The following is a 20,239-nucleotide window of genomic DNA, read 5'->3' on the forward strand; positions in this document are numbered from 1 at the left end:
AGATGATGTAAAAATACTATACTTTTGAAATATTAATAAGGTGTTAAAATTTTTACTATACAATAAGGGAAACGCTTTTGTAACCAGAATGTTCACCTATCTGGTACTGCTTAAGCCTGGCAAAAACAAGATGATAAAGCTTTTACTGTATAACACAAATTAACAAGTTAAAATCTGATATCTTTCACACATTAAATTGCAAAAACAAAACAAAAAAAGAACTGAACAGTTTTACACTTAATATTCTAAACATACAACTAGTCTTCAAGAAAAATAAAATCCTGAAATACAAAGAAAAATTAAAAGAAAGGTTGTGAAATAACAATGCAAATAATTTCTTAACATAGAGCTCAAAAACAGGTTTCTGAAAAATACCTGTGGTTTTGGTATTTATATTTATGCCTATTAGAAATCAAATATAGAAATATGATACAATAAAATGTTAAGTGAAATTTACTTTTTACAATGAAAAAACAAACTACCTGGAAACGCACTGCTATCATAGCTCCACATATTTCTTCTCCCACCATGAACTGCTCACCCAAGATTGCTAGAATAAGGTTTTCCCAACAACGTGAAGCTAAGCCTTTTCTTAACCGTAAGACCCACCGACCCCCATTTCTGTTTGCTTCATCCTTTTGTTTCAAACAATTAACAGGTACAGGTTTTGTAACCTACGAGTAAACTTTTGTACACAGTTTCATATTTTACTCATTACAAAATTCATGCATAAAATATCCCAATGAAACTATTACTTGTCAAAACCTCAGTGTTATATTTTTTGTATATATGAGTTACAGATTAACATAATTTTTTTAAAATAAATTTAACAGAATGAGTTTCTTTTGTAACTCTCATTTTAACTTATTAAAAGTGATTTCGATCAAATGAAGTAAAAATATTTACAATAAAACAAATTACCTCTTCTATGGGATTATGATGTCAATTTCATAATGTGCAGCCAACAATGAAGGAATTGCCATAATTTCACAAAAATACTGTTTATATAGTTATACACCTACAAGTCCCAATTTATGGATTAAACAGTGTTAAGTTTGTCTTAATATCCATTACAATATACATCTTCAAAATTTAGTTTTAATACTGATTTGAATTTAACGAGTTTCTTAAGTCTTGAAATATCTATGCTAATTACAGAGAAATACAACAATTATGTTATAATCATGTAATTATAAGCAAAAATTAAACTATATTTAAAAGCTTCATGAATACAAAAGCATTACAGTTATTAGATTTCTTGCTGTGATTTATCGCATCTTTTTTTCTTATGTGTTTCTTTGTACATAACTTTAATCATTTTTTATGCCCATAAATTAAATTTTCAAGACAAAATGACAAATTGCCACAAGAGAACATACATAAATGAAAGAAATAAGTTAATCCCTCAAATCATTTAGCTCATACAAGTGTACTTTGGATGAATAGCAGTAAAACGTATTATATAATAGTTGTGTTTACAGTCTTAAAATATAAATTTTGTTGCACATAACTATAACTTCAATAGGAAATTTACTACTAGCCTCCCACATAGGCCTGATTCCTTCCTTGAAGAGATGAAAATCAATCTGTCCAGTCAGCTCTGAAGGTCTGACAAGATGGCTGTAAAAGGACCAAAACTTTCCAACCTGTAAAAATACGACAGGAAATATTGATGAATTCACTTTCCTTATTTGTCACAAAGATTACAAATGAATTAAGTTTATTGGTTCCTATGTAACCACTCATTAATGTCATAAAAACTTCACTAAGTGACATTCTTTACCATCAATATACACTCAGTGGCCACTTTATTAGGTACACCTGCTCTTTAATGCAAGTAGCCAAACAGTGAATCATGTGGCTGCAACTCAATATATAAAGCATGCAGACATATACAAGAGGTTCAGTTGTTGTTCGGCCAAACATTAGAATGGGGAAAATGCATGATCTAGGTGACTTTGACTATAGAATGATTGTTGGTGTCTGACGTGATGGTTCCAGAATCTCAGAAACTGCTGATCTCCTGGGATTTTCACTCACTACAGTCTCTAAATGTTTACAGAGGTTGGTGCAAAAAATATCCAGTGAGCAGCAGTTCTGTGGGTGAAAGCACTTTGTTAATGAAAGAGGTCAGAGGAGAATGGTCAGATTCATTCAAACTGACAGGAAGGTCACAAATACTCAAATAATCACTCTTTACAATGGTTGTATGCACAAGGACATCTCTGAATGCACAACACAATGAACCTTGAAACAAATGGGCTACAGTAGTCACAGGATCACCAAAACTGGATGACAGAAGAATGGAAAATTATCACCTGGTCTGACAAATCTTGATTTCTGCTGTAACATGCAGATGGTAGGATCTAAATTTGGTATAAGCAGCATGAATTCATGGATCCATCCTGCCTTGTATCAATGGTACAGGATTGTGGTGGTGGTGTAATGGTGTGGGGAATGATTTCTTGGCATACATTAAGTCCCTTAATACCAAATGAACATAATTTAAATGCCACAGTATACCTAAACATTGTTTCTGACAGTGTGCAACCCTTTACAGCCACAGTCTACCATTTTTGAATTATTACTTCCAGTAGGATAATGCACCATGTCACAAAGGATGCATCATCTTAAGCTGGTTCCACAAATATGACATTGACTTCAATGTGCTCCAGTAACCTGCACAATCCCCAAATCTCAATCCACTAGAGCATCTTTGGGATGAGATGAAATGGGAGGTTTGCAGCATGAATGAGTGACTGACAAATGTTCATGAACTGCATGATGCTAGCAAGTCAGCATGGACCAAAATCCCTAAGGAATGTTTCCAACATCTTGTTGAATTCATGCCATGAAGAATTTAGACTGTTTTGGAGGCAAAAGGGGGTCCTACCCAGTAATAGATAGGTGTATGTAATAAAGTAGCCACTGAGTGTACCTTAATTAATGATGGCTGATGTAACTCAAAATAAAAGTCAGTTGGTCATGATGTGGTTTTTAATAAAACGAGAGCCTAATATTTAACAGGACAGATGAGGAAATATAACTAGAAATATTATTGGTCAACAGATCTGCTTTTGTTATATAAGCCCAATATTTTCACAGATAATAAGCAAAAACAGATTTGATCAAACTGGCATTTCAATGATAAACAGAAATGGATGAGTCTTCAGGCAGATCCTTCAATATTCAACCAGTACTGGAATACTTCCTCAATAAATTCAGAACACTATATCAACCAAAGCTACAGTTGTCATTTTATGAGGGCATGATTATATAGAGAGGACATCCAAAAGTCTGACTGTACAACACTGTAAAAATTGTGAAATATGGCTAACTGATGAGAATGGTGTGTAAGAGAAACAGAGATTATATTTGCAACATGAAGATTTCTCACTGGTAAGGGGAAAAAGCTATTATCTTAGTTCTTGCTATCAATCTTGGATTGTGGCACCACGTATACCAAAACAACTATTACAACAGTACTTCCATTGTAAACCTGCTCCTAGAACAAAAACCAAGAGCCTGAGGAAAATCACAGTGAACTGAGGGTTGCTGCCAAGCCTGAAGTATTATCAAAAATGAAACAAGCGAAACAGCTTCCTGTAGAAAAGGTGTTGTACTTGTTTTCACATAGAAAGACAAGAAAGAAGTGAAAATGGTTTCAACAGTCCATGACTCATCTGCTTTTACCACAGGAAAGAAAAATAGAATAACTAGAGAAAAAATAAAAACAACCTGTGTGTTTTCTTCAATACAAGCCCACATGAAAGGTGTTGGTCATAAAAATCAGTACCTCTCATACCACCCCATTCTCAGAAAAACAGTGAAATGGACAGAAAAGTAGTACTTTATTTAATATATTGCAGCCTTTTAATTCATATATAATCTATAAAGCCCTGAATCAACAGAAAAAATAAAATATATAAAGTTCCACTGTAGCAAGTGAATTACTAAATAAGAAAAAGAAGTTTTTTGGAACTAGAAAGGAATGAACCAAGTTCATTTTCTGAAGGTATAAGGAAAACCCCACATAAGGATCCCTTAGAAAGACTGTCTGGTAACATAAAGCTGCATATTTCTGTGTTCGTTTCATCTACAAGAAAAAAGAAATAACCTACCAGAGCCTGCAGAGTTTGTAATGCCCATGTGAAAAGAATTGAAAAGCAATACATATGCAAGTTTTGTGTGGTTTCTCTCCATATAAAATGTTTTACAAGATATCATTCTTTAAAAATTTACTAGGTGTCTTCATGAACATTCTTGGTAAGTTTCAAATAAGCAATAAAAATATAGTTCAGTTATGAACAAAATAAAATGTGTACGACTCTTTTCAAACTCAATGTTTTAATAAATGGTACACAAAGACAATCTGCACAAAATACAAGCACACTCATGACCAATCTGCAATGTGTTAAGTTAGAATGTTCTATCACTTGTTTTACCAACTTTCTTTTAGTAGAGTTAATGTAGCTTTGTTATAAAAACTGTTAACAAGAGTGAAAAAACATTTTAGAAGTTCACAAATGTTTAATATAGTTTCCTACAAGAGAATATAAAAACTGTTTTGAAATACTCTCACATACATGATACTCCATTTATTTTTTCCTATACCAAAGTAGCGATACATCTGTTCAATGGTCATAATTATAATCTTTGTCATACAATATTCACAAAAAGAACCATAAAAACACCTTGAATATTATTAAAGTACCAATACCTAAATACTGAATATTGCCACTACACTAATTCAGTTTGTCAACAAAAAGTAAAATTTATTAGGAACTTATTTTTTTACATAGCTACCAAAAACATAAAGGGCAGACATTACATTTTTTACCAACTGTCATGTAACTTCCTTTACTATCAGAAATATTCATTTCATAAAATAAAAAACATTTCAAAACATAAAAATTTGGTTAACATAAATTTATTATGTTATCAAAGTAAGGCAATATCTACAAAGACCTAGATATGTTACTTTTTAAATCTCAAAATATTCCTTGGGTTTAAAAAATAGGTAAATACATTTTGCAGTTCATTACTATTTCAAACAATATTCCTGTTATATTGTGTGTACTGATATTCTATGCAGAGCTATTTTTGTGTTTTAGATCAAAATTACAACATACCCTATAATATCAAATCTACAAAATATATATGGCATTAATACAAAGAATTGTTAAAAATCTTCTGAAGAAAAAACAATATGGTCGATGCTTCTTTCAAATGATGACAATCAGTTAGTTAAAATGGTGACTATTAAATTATTTTCCCTTTGCCAAAACTTAAACCATTTCTTTACATTTTAAGATTATCTTGTTATAGTTGTATTTGTTGTTCATATTATATTAGGTGATTAGTTGAAATCACTGACAAATACTCACAGTGTTAAAAGTACCAATCATTTTCAAGTTTTGATCATAACTTCGTAAACGAGGCTGTCTACAGTACCAAAAAGCATAGCTGAACTGAAGATGGTGTTCACCGGATTCTTGTTGTGGTGGATCTTTTTTTATCTTTAGAAAATAAAGTGCATATTTTGTTATAAACAGCGAACTTCAACTAACTGATGTCCTTTGTTTAATCACTATTACTTATTAGCCATTTCTAGTTTACAAAATCCTTATTTTCAGGAGGCACTGCTTATGTGCCGTAGTTTCAAATTATCAGTATCAGATGGGTAAAATGTGAAAATGGTATAAAGGAGAAAACAATAATTTGAATGAAAACAAGGTTTTCCTGCTTTGATTACACATTTGTATAATCATTTTGATAACTAATTTCTCAACATACCAATATATCATGTACAATCTACCAAATGGCACCACAAACAAAAATCCATAAAAAAATTCCTCCCCTTGGGTATTCAAGATTCAGACAATTAGAAAAATAACTGGTGCATGTAACAACCAGAAAGCAATATGAAATAACAGTACTCTCCTCACTACAAGAACACAGCTTTCACTCAGACTGTACGTGAGTTTGATTATATCTTTATCATAATAATTTTTAAATGTAGTATTGAGTAACTGGAGTTCTTAAAAAAAACATTAATTTTCCATAAACAGCACCACTTTTAATATAAAAACATTCTATATCAGTTTATATCAGTAAAATTCATGAAAATTTTGAGCTCATTTTGATGCAATGAGTCATGTATGATTAAAGAATACAATATGAACACTTTTCTCGTGCAATATTCCACACAAAAAATTCTTTTTCAGAAATTTTTTTAATTTTTTTCCAATGAGGTATGAATACTACAATTAGTAATTACTAACACAAGCAGAAAGGGAACAGTATCTGCTAGTATGAGTTAATTAGAAATAAATGTAATAACTCATACCTATATAAGGTTTATTTACACTGAAGTTAAAATAATCTTAATTTTATTACTTTAGTATTCAAAATATAGCCAAAAAAAAAAAAAAATAACAGTACTTTGAACTAACATCACATTAGCTATTTTTGCTTGTCCTTCATTTCTTATAATTATTTTTTATACAGAAGCTTCTACCTAAACTGGAGCTATTCTTCAGTACATTCAATCTATGTCCTACAACTTGTTAAGAAATAAAAGGAAAGTCATTTAAAACTCAAGAGTTAACTGACATTTATAAGGAGTAAATCTACAGTGAACAAACCAAAGCAATACATTTTAACAATTTACTACCGACTGAAATCTTTCATCTATTAAACATCATAACATTTTTATTTCCTTTAACTAACATATTCTCTTTCAATTTTCTACTCACCTAAAATACAACATAAATTTTAATTTCAAAACATTTTCACTCATCTTTGATAACATGGTTAGACAGGAAACAAATTCTCACCCAATGGAAAGATAAATAGAGAACATATATAGTCCATTCAAGGCAAATTTCGATAATTTTTATTTTTCTGTCAATAGTATGCATCACATATTTAAAAATTAGCTTTGTACCAGAAGCATTTCAAATCTATGTGTATTTCTAAACAATGCTAAAACCAACTATATCATTTTTCTGACAAATTTATGCTGCATTCGAGAAAACTATATTACAAATGACATGTATATACTGCTTATCATTCTTCGTTAGCTATTCCACATAGAATACAATCAAAGTTTATTTCAGTGTTATATTTCTATGATTAAATTACTTTTAAATTTTCTCTAAACTAGATTTAGTCAGTTATAAAGAGAAAGAAGATTTACTATGCAAAACTTCTTAGTATTACTTTTAACAAGCAATCTCTCACTTCACTAGAGAAAACTGCAGTTATTTGCTTAGTGGGCAGGGTACCAACAAATGTGGAGAAGCAATGTAAGTTACAGGAATGGGTAAGGTACAATCTCATGATGATTTTGTTGCACTTGGAAAGGTTAAAAGCTGTACAACAGAATAGTTACATCAAAATCAGGCTGATTTGTATGATGACAAACAATGCTCACCTATATAAACCCTGAGAGTGATCTTCTTGGTTGCTCTGATTTAGATGATGATGAACAATGCTCACCTATATAAACCCTAGCAGTGATCTTCTTGGTTGCTCTGATTTAGATGATGACGAACAATACTCACAACCTTAATAAACCCTGACAGTGATCTTGGTTGCTCTGATTTGAATGATGACGAACAATGCTCACCTACATAAACCCTGACAGTGATCTTCTTGGTTGCTCTGATTTGGATGATGACGAACAATACTCACAACCTTAATAAACCCTGACAGTGATCTTGGTTGCTCTGATTTGGATGACGACGAACAATGCTCACCTATATAAACCCTGACAGTGATCTTCCTTGCTCTTCTTGTTAGTTGGCTCTGTCTAAAAACCTGCTTCCTGTCACTTCAATCTTTCATTACAATAATTTTTTTAACTCTACATCATTCATTTACTGTTTGTCTTCTGTTGATGATTCCTTGTCAAGTTATAATTTATTTCTGCTGAAATATTTTAATCAGCAATAATCAACAGATGCATTCTTCAACCATGTATGATTTCTCAAGTAAGCCACTGATTTTTGATGATTTGACATTCTCAAAAAATATAAAATTATTTACACAACATTTTTTGTCATCATACTATAATATTTAGTTTTGTATGTTTTAGGAAGTAGTCCTGCTACTATTATCATGAATCTCCTCTTACTTCAACCAGGATCCAGATCTAGAGAAAGTGTTTATTTTTTGTTACTTTCCTCCTTGTCTGTGTTAGGTTGTTCACCCTATTCTTGATTTGACTACTGACAGGAAATTTCCTCTTATTGTCATCTGAAAAAGCTGCTTTATAAGCACTGAGACTTTCTTTGTAAACAAGCTCTACATAAAAATGAGCATAGTTTCTCACTATCATCAGGTATCTATCGTGATCACATTCACAACTGCTGCATTCTAAACATTATGCGACTTTGTATTTACAGGTCAATTTCCAAACTAAAACTTCTGACATTCTGTTGTTTGTTTCAGAATTTGTAATGCACAGTGGAAGGATTTAAGACATTTTGACAATAAAGTTAGAAACAAATGAACTTTCTGTTTCAGATTAAAATATATATATTATTATTATTTTAGACAACAATGCACCATTGTAGATTCATCAGGGCTAATACTATAAAAATTACTTGTACTACTAGTCCTGATGAAGATGCAATACTGAAAAGCTGGCTGAAATTAAAAGTTTGTTTATCTTCATTATTATCACCTGGATGTACAAGTCATTTTTTATAACTCCTGACATTTGTATGGAAAAAGCATTTCACAGAAAAGTAGTGCATACTTAGTGAAATCACACTAGAATGTCTGACAGCCAAAAGCCAAATTTTTCATAAAGATTTCCTCTCACTCATCCTAAATAAAAGTAATTTTATTGTTGTAAGTACTTCTCCAATTCAGGACTTCCCTCTACTATTCTATTCAATTCACCATAAATTGTATTCTGAGAAACTTACAAAAAACACAGCAAAATGGTAGATTTGAAAGGCTTAGAATAGTTAAATAAATGTGCTCTAGTTACATCAGAAATCACTTGTTAAATGATGAAATTATGAAGTACCTTTATTTCAAAATTGATTTTCATTTTAATTACCAACATTTGCCAAAATATTTTCATTTCCAAGACTTCAGTAACAAAGGCAAGATATCTAAAAAATAAAACTTGTTCCATGGTACAAGTCAATATCCTTTACTTATATTAATTTTTATACACAAATTTACAACATTTTATTTTTGTGAAAAAATGATTCCATATCAACAAGATTTTTATCTAAATAATAAATATACTTGCTAATAAAACTATATAAAGAAATTACATCATAAATATATAGGTGGAAAACCCAAAACTTTCAACATCTGTAAATGTTCAATATCAATTACAAACATTACTCTATTTTAAAGCTGTGATGAAGAGTGAATTTTCACCTTCAAAGGTTTGAAACACATTGCTGAACAAAGATTTATACCCTAAACAGCACTGATTTGCATAACTTCCTGATGACATCACCATAACAACTAATTAATATTCAACTGAAAATCTTTTTATTTTACAGACACTTCACATAAATCATAAATAAAATAAAATATTCACAAGCAGTTTAAAAATGTATTGCACAGAACAGTAATCATGCTTTTATAATTTAAATAAATAATAAAATGAACATTATTGCACATGAACATGACTAAACATGCAGTACTTATATAACAATGTACAGCAAGCTTGCATTACAAGAACATTCTATTGTAAGTTATTAAATGAACTGCAGATGACTTAAAATAAATCTTTATTTAACAGTTACTATTCCAAGCAGATTAAAACTAACAGTTTTTTAAACATAAAGATGTTGTTTAATTAAACATTACAATTCCTTTGTTATCAAATAATTTATACTTATTATAACTTAATACTGTGCTTACATCTTTTACATTAGGCATTCAGTACCTTTTACTGAAGCAATGCAGCTGTTAAACATAACATCTGGTACTTCACTGCAAAGGTCTACTTCAATTTACAGAAGGAGATGGATGCTATATATAACATTTTTGTTGGTGTATTTTATCTTTCATACAACAACTTTTGCTCAAGTAATGAGCACTACTCAAATAAAAAAGTGGATTTTCCAATGTAAGTGACATTTAACATATGATTACTATTCAAACGTTAGAAACAGTTTCTGATGATGAAAGAAAAAATGTGATGTGAATAACACCTAATGAACCTTAGAATGTTTACAGCTATCTTCAAATTTCTGGCCAACTAACAAACTTTTGAAGACAGCCCTACATGATTTTAAGAAATAACCTTTTTATATAATGTTTTATCACATTATAATTTTTACCTGACTTATATCTGGCATTTCTGTTGAAAGTTGAACAGTATCTTCTTCACCACTGTCTTCGTTTTTTAACCTAATTACAAACAAAAATCTTCAGATAACCATGATATTTTACCCTAATAAGGTGTTAATATTTAAAAAGCACAGATACATTTATATATATACACAAATGAGATGAATTAATCTTTAACAGAATCTCAACAACAAAAATTCTGTATTGTAACCATTAAGAAATAAATTGCACTTAAAGAATTGGTCAAATAAATAATATACGTGAATCTCAACTAGCACCGTAACTAATGTTAGGCACACAGGGCAAATGTCCATATTAATTGCTCAAACTGTCTTTACTTTTCAGCACATTATCCACAGGTGCTTTAAGTATCAGTAAGTAAGATTAACAACACTGGACACTAATTAAAGTCCAAATGTTAATGTTAAAACTTAAAATCAAATTCCTATATTACAGTACCAGTGGCATAACTGTTGCTGTCCAAGTTGTTTTCAGTTTAGGGAAAACAACTGCCATCTTTTCTGGTAATTTTTTCTTGAAAATTTTAAAGAAAGTAAAGCTCCTAAGCCAGGTGAGATTCATTCTACATTTTCAAAAAAATTAAGAAAAGTATTTGGGAGAACTTAATGAAAATTTAACAAAAGTTCCTTACTAATCAAGAAATTTGTAAATATTAAAGCTTAACTAATATTAAAATGTGATCTTTCCTATTAAAATAGATGGATTGATGAAAGAACAGGAAAAAATGTATGTTTATTAACTGTCTTCAACCATTAGTGACACAATGGAATTTACTATAACAGATAATTTTACATTGCAAGTTAGAAACATTTAATAAATTTATCTCAACATAGTTTAAAAAATATCCTGGCTGATGCTGTAATTTGGACTTTCAAAACTTTATAAAATGTTGTGAAAGACAAAAATGTCTAGGATTGATAAGCATCTGGTAAAACAAGCTAGTGAATTAACAAATTATTAAAGAAAAATACTCCATAGTAGTAAGTATAGTAAGGTTCTTCGGTAACTGTGGGCCTCTTTTCTGTGGTGACAATGAAATAGTAGGTTCAACCAAAAATGGAAATTTCTTGAGTATGATAGAGGTTATAGCAGAGTATGACACTCTTCCAACAGAACATATACAGCACCATATGAACAAAGTGGATTTACAAGTTACCTATTGTCCACCACTTTTGAGGAAGTCACTGAAATAACTGGTAATTTTATTCTAAGCACTATTATTCCCAAGATAAAATAATCAAAATATTTTTCTGTATCTATTGATTCTACTGTGGATAATAACAACAGTGATCATCTCACTTGTTAGGATAGATATTTGAAAGATAATGGTCCTTCTGAAAGATTTCTGACTTTAAAAAGACATTCATGGATACACTGGTCATCAGTTAGTATCATTGCTTTTTCCCTTCTTTGAAATGATTGGCATTGATAGAGAAAGCTGTTGTGGCCAGTTCTATGACAATGCAGTTGAGTGAATTCTCCCATGGGATGCAAAGTCTTGTTAGATAAAAATGTCTACTAGCAGTATTCATTATATGTTCTGCAAATTCATTAAATATTGTGGACCAGGTTGCTGCAGATTGTTGTGTTCAAGTAGCAGATTTTTTTTTCAGCTTTTGTGCAAATACATTACCTGTTCTTTTCCAAGATCATTAGGTTGCTGGCAACTTTTATGAGAGAAGCTCAAAATCACAGTTTAATGATGCCAAAAGAGTTCTCATAGACTAGATGTCCCACCTTATGCAAATGCTACTAATGTATTACAATCTGGTTGTGCTGAAATTATGGATATACTTGAAGGTATATCTACTAATGAGCATAACAAAGTAGAAACAAAATATAAGATTTGGTGAACATAATATGTAAACTAGAAATGGGAATTTTTCAGTTATCTGTAGCTCACCATTCTTGAAAGATTTGATGTGATCAGCAAGCAGCCTCAAGACCCAAGGTAGATCAAAATACAGCTATTGTGCTATTTAAATCATAAGTGGAATATACACAAGTATTGCAAAAATTTTATTGATTTTGAACAATCAGGAATTTAAAAATCTGGCACATCAGAATACAATGTATGGAACAAGCATGTTTGTCATAATAAAGTCATATTAGATCCATTAAATTATGGCAGAAGTAGAGAAGTACAACAGATTCCAAGAAACACTTTAGGACTTCTAGTTTCATATCCATCAGTGATTGTCTTGTGTAAGTAGTTGATAAGAGAAATGAGGCTCATTCTCATGTGGCTGAAAATACTGATTTCTTAGATGATGTAGTTTCCTTTAACTGATGATAAAATTCAGGAAGTGTCAGATAGATAACAGAAACTTTATTTTGCTAATTTGGAAAGGCATCTCAGTAAGGAGTGTGTTCAATTTAGAAAGGTTGTGGAATTATTTTTAGAGGAAAGGAATAATCATGTTGATATCAGTAATACTCATTTCATGTATCTCCTTATTCACAAGAAATATTTCAAACAATCCTTTCTAAATACTGAAATTCTTCTTCAGATCTACCTGTCACTCAATATTCAACTGTTCAAGTGAAAGGTCTTTTTCAAAGCTGAAGTATGTCAAAAAAGATTTGCATGTAATAATGACTCAAAAACAACTGAACCATCTTTCTTTAATGTGTATTAGAAGTGATATATTTCATGGTCTTGATTTGTGAGATACATTAATTTACAAATTTAAAAGCATGCAAATATTACATTTACGTCTGTTTATTTTATTTTCATACCATAAGCATGTATGATAAAATATGCATATATGCCTTGTTTTTTATTTCTAAAATACTGTGAGTTTCAACAGTGTTAAGAATCTCAACAGCTCTAAGTTCAGCCCTGGCCATTAAGATGATATGCAAGATGGAAGGAATGTCAGATTACAATGTGAAATTTTTCTTGAAATAAAAGGAGAGTTACAGACCTAACTGAGGGTAGTTTATGATTTTTAGAGAATTGATGTTGTTGATGCATCATCTTTTTTTTTTTTTCATACTTAAATTAAGTGACCAGATTTCCAAGCCGAAAAACCGGGACAGTTCAGCCCTTACCCATAATTTCAATTATTTTGAATTTGAAATAATTTAACTTTTATTCACTGAACTGTTCTATACTATTTCCACTAAAGAACCACTAACTACAAAACCTTGTACTGACAAAACTTTTGAGAGTTTGCAGAAGGAGAGTATATAACACAACAATGAAAAAGTCAAGTTGGTCTACTGCGTTCATGAATAGATGTAATTGTCAGTCTGTCTTTATTATACAAAAGCCAGGGTATTTTGTACCTCTCAAGAACTTTTCTTGGGACACACAGACAAACTATCAAAAAAACAGGCTTGTCCTGGCAAAACTGTAATGTCTGGTCACCCTGTACTTAATAGTGAGAATGGTAAGACCAGGAGATCTGAACATGAATCTGACAAGATATGAGTTCTTCAGCTAAGACAGCATTATTTTTGCAACAGAGTGGTTGGCCTTTGAAATGGGTTGCCTTGAGATACAGTGGAAACTGTTAATTTAAGAAGAGGCTTAATAAATATTAAAATAACAAATGGCTCTGAATTTTAAAGTTTAGTGAATGAAAAGGTCTAGATGGACCAAAAGGCCCCTTACTGTCCTTAAATTGTGTATATGCATTATCCCTTGTAAAGTATAGTTTTTTGTGTTGTTTTTTTGTATTATTTAATTTACTTTTAAAATGCTTCATAATAATTAAGCTTGGTACCAACAGCAATCATCATTCTACATACAATTAAGCAAGGAATATTTCAAAATCACACAGTATATTATTTATTATTATTCTTAAGCTAAGAATAACAAAATATGCAAACAATTTCTTTACTTCATTTTATTAAACTATATTTTGGGTACGAAACAGTACTTTTCGACACTAACAAAAACTGGTACAAATGACTGTTGAACTAAGGTACGGAACTTTCTCATATGAACATATGTTAACCGAAAGATGTTAATCGTATTCTGTGAGAATCTGTGTTTGTGTAATGGAATGTAAAGCGCAATAACAATATTAACAATACACCGCAGCGTTTTCACTTATTTTCTTCTGAGTTCAAGTTTCAGACCTAATAACTGTAATATTAAGTATAATTAACTATTTAATAAAAGCGAGTATGAAAAAAAAAAAAAAAAAAAATCAAGGTTTATGAACTTCTATCGCTTAATGATCCCTATGGCATATCGATGCTAAGTTTTACTTCCATTAAAACTATAATGTACAAACCAAAACAATAACACTATGAATAAACCAACTTACGCATCAAACTTATTATTCATAACAATAAAACAGCAATACACTATTTAAGTCACAGAAAAAACAAAAACAAAACGAACTTGTAAATTACTTTGGTTATCCTAAACGAGAATATGACGTATCTCTCTCTAACGGTACAAAAACTGAATAATTAACACGTAATTCATAATAATATTTAATTGTTAAATAATAAATTTCAATTTATAATTTAAACTTATACGCTAATCGAATCGCATAAAGATCTTTAAATTATTTGAAAAATAATTTACTATTATATTACTGATATAAAATTCGCAAATTAATGGTTTGCTTTTCGATAATTCAGTAACACTGATTTTCTCGCAAACATTAAATTGGCTTTCATAATAACCGGAACTTCTATCAAGAGACCTACAGAGCAACATGAGTTTGGAAATTCGATGTTATTTTATGCTGTGTGAAGAATAAATACACTGAACAAGTTGATGGAATTGATATTCATGCCCATTGACTGGAAACTTGTGTGGATATATCATACAGTCAGTATGTGTGTGTGGCTGGTTAACCATCGGACCAACTTTAGTTTGATACGTTGGAGGTGTCTCTGAGGTCAGCTTGTTTGAGGGATAGCCTTGAAAACTGTTGCTACAAGCTTTTTTCTCTCTGATGACTGGCACAAAGTTACCACATCTTACCAGTTCACGACGAAAACTACCTCTAGTCGAGGTTTCATGTATCTAGGTTGAATATTTAAATGGTGAGACCCCCAACGAATTTATCCACTAATATAACTTCCCAATCTACAAATACCATTGCTGGGTAAGCCTTCCCATGTAATTAGCTCAGATGGTTTCAAAAACAAAGCTTCCCCTCTGTGCCAGTCCTCTTTTGAGCAGGGAACTTAACCTGATAGACTGATCAATTTTCCATAGGCGATACATCTCGAAGTCCTATTTTTTTCATAAAATTTCAGAGAGAGAAAAAAATAGTTTATTAATCCATCAAGGATGTTCCTTCCAGCTTCCAACATTCATCACTACTGGTATATTCATCAAGTATTTTATTGAACTCAGTTAAATTTTCTGTCTCTACCATCCTTTAAAGCAGCTGATTCCAAAAGCCAACTACTCTATTTAAAAAGTGAAACAGTTTAAACTGCAAACAACTCTGACGCTGTCAAAATTTGAACTTATGCTTCCTTGCCCTATTGTTTTCACTGCTAAACACAAAAAAGTACGGTGGAATTTTATTATCAGTACCCTAAGTAATCTTAAGCACCTCAAATAAATCCCCTTTGACTCTTCTCCTCTACAGAAATAAGAAGTTTAGACATTTTAATTTCTCCTCATAGGATAATCTTATCAACCCAGATATCAATCAAGGAACTCTCCTCATAATTTTCTCCAATAATTCTACGTCTTTCTTCGGGAAGAGAGCCACAAAACTGTACAAAGTATTCTAAATGAGGTCTTACAAGTGATCTATACAGTGAAACAATGATACCTCTGGTCTTGTATTCAATATGACCCCCGTTGGTATAGCGGTAAGTCTACGAATTTACAATGTTAAAATCTGTGTTTTATTTCCCCATTGGTGAATGCAGCAAACAGTCTGATGTGGCTCTACTATAATCAAAGACACACACACACGTATTCAATATTTCAAGAGGCTACCCCGAATCCTATTGCTAGTTACAATACACTGTTTAGACGACATAAGTGATTTTTAGATCACATAAACAAAATATTTTCTTCAACCACAATATTTAATGTATTCCCATATAAATTATTTGCTCCTCTTGAACTAGATATTTAATGAGAATAACGGTAAAACCACCAAGGTTGGCCTTAGAAGGATGAGAGGCCTAAGTAGAGTACTCGAGATTAGGCTCTAGAGTTTGGATACCAGAGGTACACCCTTGTGCAGATTAATTGAAACAAGACGGAAAACTACGAATTATTTTAATTTTTTGCGTTTTATTTCTGAGAATCCGAAAATTACTCACAAATTAATACATGATATGACTGCCTTTATTTTTCAGATCATTAATCCGCTTTGGCATCGAGTCCACGAGTTGACTGCAATCTTTACTAATTTCTTGATCGCGGTACCACACCTCAATTAGTTTATTTTTCGTAGTACAGTCTTTTCCCCGAAGTCTTTCTTTACAAATCGCCCAAAGATTTTCAATAGGTTTGTTTGGTTGTTTTTAAATTTCGCACAAAGCTACTCGAGGGCTATCTGTGCTAGGCGTCCCTAAATTAGCAGTGTAAAACTAGAGGGAAGGCAGCTAGTCATCACCACCCACCGCCAACTCTTTTACCAACGAATAGTGGGATTGACCGTAACATTATAACGCCCCCACGGCTGGGAGGGCGAGCATGTTTGGCGCGAAGGGGATGCGAACCCGCGACCCTCAGATTACGAGTCGCACGCCTTAACACGCTTAGCCATGCCAAGCCTTTTCAATAGGATTTAAGTCCGGATAGTTTCCAGGCCAGTTCAGCACCTTTATTCGCGTTGTAGCCATAAACTTCTTCACAAGTTTCGATGTGTGGCACGGAGACAGATCTTGCTGAAAAAATGTCAGATCCATCTGGAAATCTCTTTTTCAATTCTGGAACGACTCTTCTCTGCAAAACTTCGATGTACTGTGGTCCTCGCATCATACCTTCTACGATATGTAAGCTTTCGACGCCATAGTAGCTGAAAAAGCCCAAAAATATCTTCTTCAAAGGATGTGTTACGAACTGATTGATATGATATTCTCGAAGTTTCTCACCTGGAGATCTGTGAACATCCAGACTTCTTTGACCCTGTACGAAGAAATGAGTCTCGTGACTGAATAACACCTTCCTCCATTGTTCTTGCATCCAGTTCTTGTATTTCAGACCCTATTGGTACCGTTTTTCTTCATTGAGATGGTAAGTTGTTTTTTGACTGGTCTCCTTGCCCTTCTAACGCAATTTCGAATGACGTAATATTCCTCAAAATTTTGTCATATGTCCCAGAAATAGATCTACTGTACTGCAAAACACAGCTAATGACGCCGTCTGTGTGAAAAAATGACTATTAAAGGAAATCAGCGGGTCCAACAAGCCTACACCAGCCGCCATGCTGAACATATTGTAAAATGACCATTTGTTTCAATTAATTTGCACAAGGGTGTAAGCAATCAACTCAGCTATTGAGGTGTGAAGTCTGAGGCAGTGATCTCTCCCTAAGGCCGGCCCTAGGAACTATCCAATCTTAGAAATAGAAATTGGATGGTCTGTTTTTGAGTGCACCCATTCTAAGCAGTTACCTGCTGGAATGCTTTAGAAAATAATCCAAGTCTTCCTTTGACTCACCTTTAAACATTGTCGATGAAATCTGTTGGGCTTCATTAACAGGGACTTGTGATGTTGGCCAATACCTCTTCTTTGAAGGTTGTACTTCAATATTTGGCAAACGTGTTGACATACATCACAGGTGCATGATACTGTACATGTTGAAAATCCCAATACTTGGATGAGAAATCGATCATTTGTCTTGGAAAGCAGAGTGATTAGTTGCCTTTGGTAACTATTTGTATAACCTTGCACAATTACGAATTTCATCACAAGTCATGGTATATGTTACAAGGTACTTCCTGGCTCCTAATCCTTACACATGGTTAGTCACTGCCTCACGTACTAGAAAAACAGCTCTAGCTAGCAGAAACTGTCCACCATTGGAGTATCTAGTCCTTTTTAACTGGTTATCGATGGTCTGGACTAAAGCTGGAGCATTCTAGCTTGAAACAGCTTGAGAGTATTGTACAAGCATCACCAAATGGTCTAAGATTCGACAGGTGCCAAACCATATCAATGATCCTTAGTTGTTTTCATTTCCTTTATGATGAAATATATCTATTAGGGCAAAATATGGTACTTTGGTCTGGTGCTCTAGATACAAGCAGGTCTTTTTTAATCTGCATTTGTAGTTTGATCGATATCAGGAATCTTTTAGCATAGATGAAAATTCTGTGACCACAAGAGGACATATACTAGATTTGACTTCTTTCTCTCTTGTAGGGTCTGGCATATCTGGTAGTTCGGGTACTCGACTATTAATTTGGAGACTGGGAGTTTGAATCTCATCTGTAAACATATTTTGCCATTTTTGCCATGGTAATGATACAATGAGACAGCAATCCTACTTTTTGTTGGTAAAAAGAGTAACTCAAGAGTTCACGGTTATTGGTGTTCACTAGCTGCTTTTCCTCTAGTCTATTACTTCTAAATTAGGAATTCATGGTGAAGATAATGCTCGAGTAGTTTTACCTGAAATTCAACAAACATTTTTCAAGCTATTTCTTTCTGGTGGTGAACTCATCCTCTTGGTCGTGAGTACTTCTTGACTGAAAAGCCCTTTTCAGTAAAAACATTTCTTTAAACCCAGTAAATCAAGGAATCAAGCAAAAATCAGTATACACAAAAACAACAGAAAACTCAATAATTTCTCCTTTCTACGTCCTTGTGATAGCCTCATGTAAATTGATTTTCTTGCAAGTATTAGATAGGATCGAACAGTAGATTTACAGAGTCGCCTGGATTTGAAAAATCGACTAAATTTTAAACTGTGTGAGAAATAAATAACATGGCCACGTTGATGGAATGTGAAACCAATCTTTATTAAAGACACGATATATAGTGTGCATACATAAATAAAAAAAAAGAATAATTACCTCTAATGAACCTGTGAAATGATCGATACATTTCTGCCCTCGAGATGGATCTCTATTGAAATACTCATGTTAAATGACCAAGCAGTATTCTGAAAGTAAAGATGCTCTTATCCACCGAGATCATTATATCATGGAAACATCACCATGTGACTGCTCATTCTCTCAAGCATTCATTAATTGTAACACACAGAACACCATTTACTTGGCTAGCAAAGGCCAATTAAAGTAGTTGACCCTTTCAATGTGGATGTACAACTTTACTGAAATATAACGTAATGTAGCATTTTGGACAACATGGCACCTATTGGTCCATTTTGGTTGTTTCATCTTCTAGGCCCGGCATGGCCAGATGGTTAAGGTGCTCGACTCGTAATCCAAGGGTTGCGGGTTCGAATCCCTGTCACACCAAACATGCTCGCCCTTTCAGCTGTTGTGGGGGTGTTATAATGTTACAGTGAATCCCAATATTTGTTGGTAAAAGAGTAGCCCAAGAGTTGGCAGTTGGTAGTGATGACTAACTGCCTTTTCTCTAGTCTTAACACAGCTAAATTAGCGACGGCTAGCGCAGATAGCTTTAAAGTGGCTTTGCGCAAATTTCAAAACAATTCATCCTCTAAACTAAAACTATTAATACCACTAATAAATATTTGTTTAAAAATTTTTAAAGGCAGATCTTCTCATTCATATTCTCACAAAACTTTCTTTTAATGCACTAAAATTTACTATCTCCACAATATCCAGAGGCACTACATTCCAAATGCCAAACACCCTGCTTGAAAAATAAAACCGTCTTATCTGAAAATGGCTCATACCCTACTAAAATATATACTTGTTTCATAGTCCTGTTATTCTCACTGTTAAATATGAAAAAATATGACGCATCAATTCACTTTACAATCTTAAACCCCTCAATCAGGTTCCC

At 32.5% G+C, this 20,239-nt stretch overlaps 1 protein-coding gene across 4 annotated transcripts in view; it reads right to left on the minus strand.

The window, feature by feature from the left end:
- Positions 1-20,239, minus strand: part of LOC143256658 (eukaryotic translation initiation factor 4E type 2-like) — a 30,492-nt gene that overhangs the window by 4,470 nt on the left and 5,783 nt on the right. Inside the window, exons 1-5 of one of the 4 annotated variants that reach the window (XM_076514158.1) lie at positions 14,722-14,775; positions 10,323-10,392; positions 5,388-5,519; positions 1,542-1,646; positions 483-635 (exon numbers count right to left, since the gene is read on the minus strand). In XM_076514158.1, coding sequence (XP_076370273.1) covers positions 483-635; positions 1,542-1,646; positions 5,388-5,519; positions 10,323-10,340 — 408 coding nt within the window. In that variant the 5' untranslated portion in view covers positions 10,341-10,392; positions 14,722-14,775. Of the gene's footprint in view, positions 1-482; positions 636-1,541; positions 1,647-5,387; positions 5,520-10,322; positions 10,393-14,633; positions 14,776-20,239 lie in introns of those variants that run through there. The other 3 variants (XM_076514156.1, XM_076514159.1, XM_076514157.1) reach the window with 3 other exon arrangements.

This window comes from Tachypleus tridentatus, chromosome 7 (assembly GCF_004210375.1).
Source record: "Tachypleus tridentatus isolate NWPU-2018 chromosome 7, ASM421037v1, whole genome shotgun sequence".
Lineage (NCBI taxonomy): Eukaryota > Metazoa > Arthropoda > Merostomata > Xiphosura > Limulidae > Tachypleus > Tachypleus tridentatus.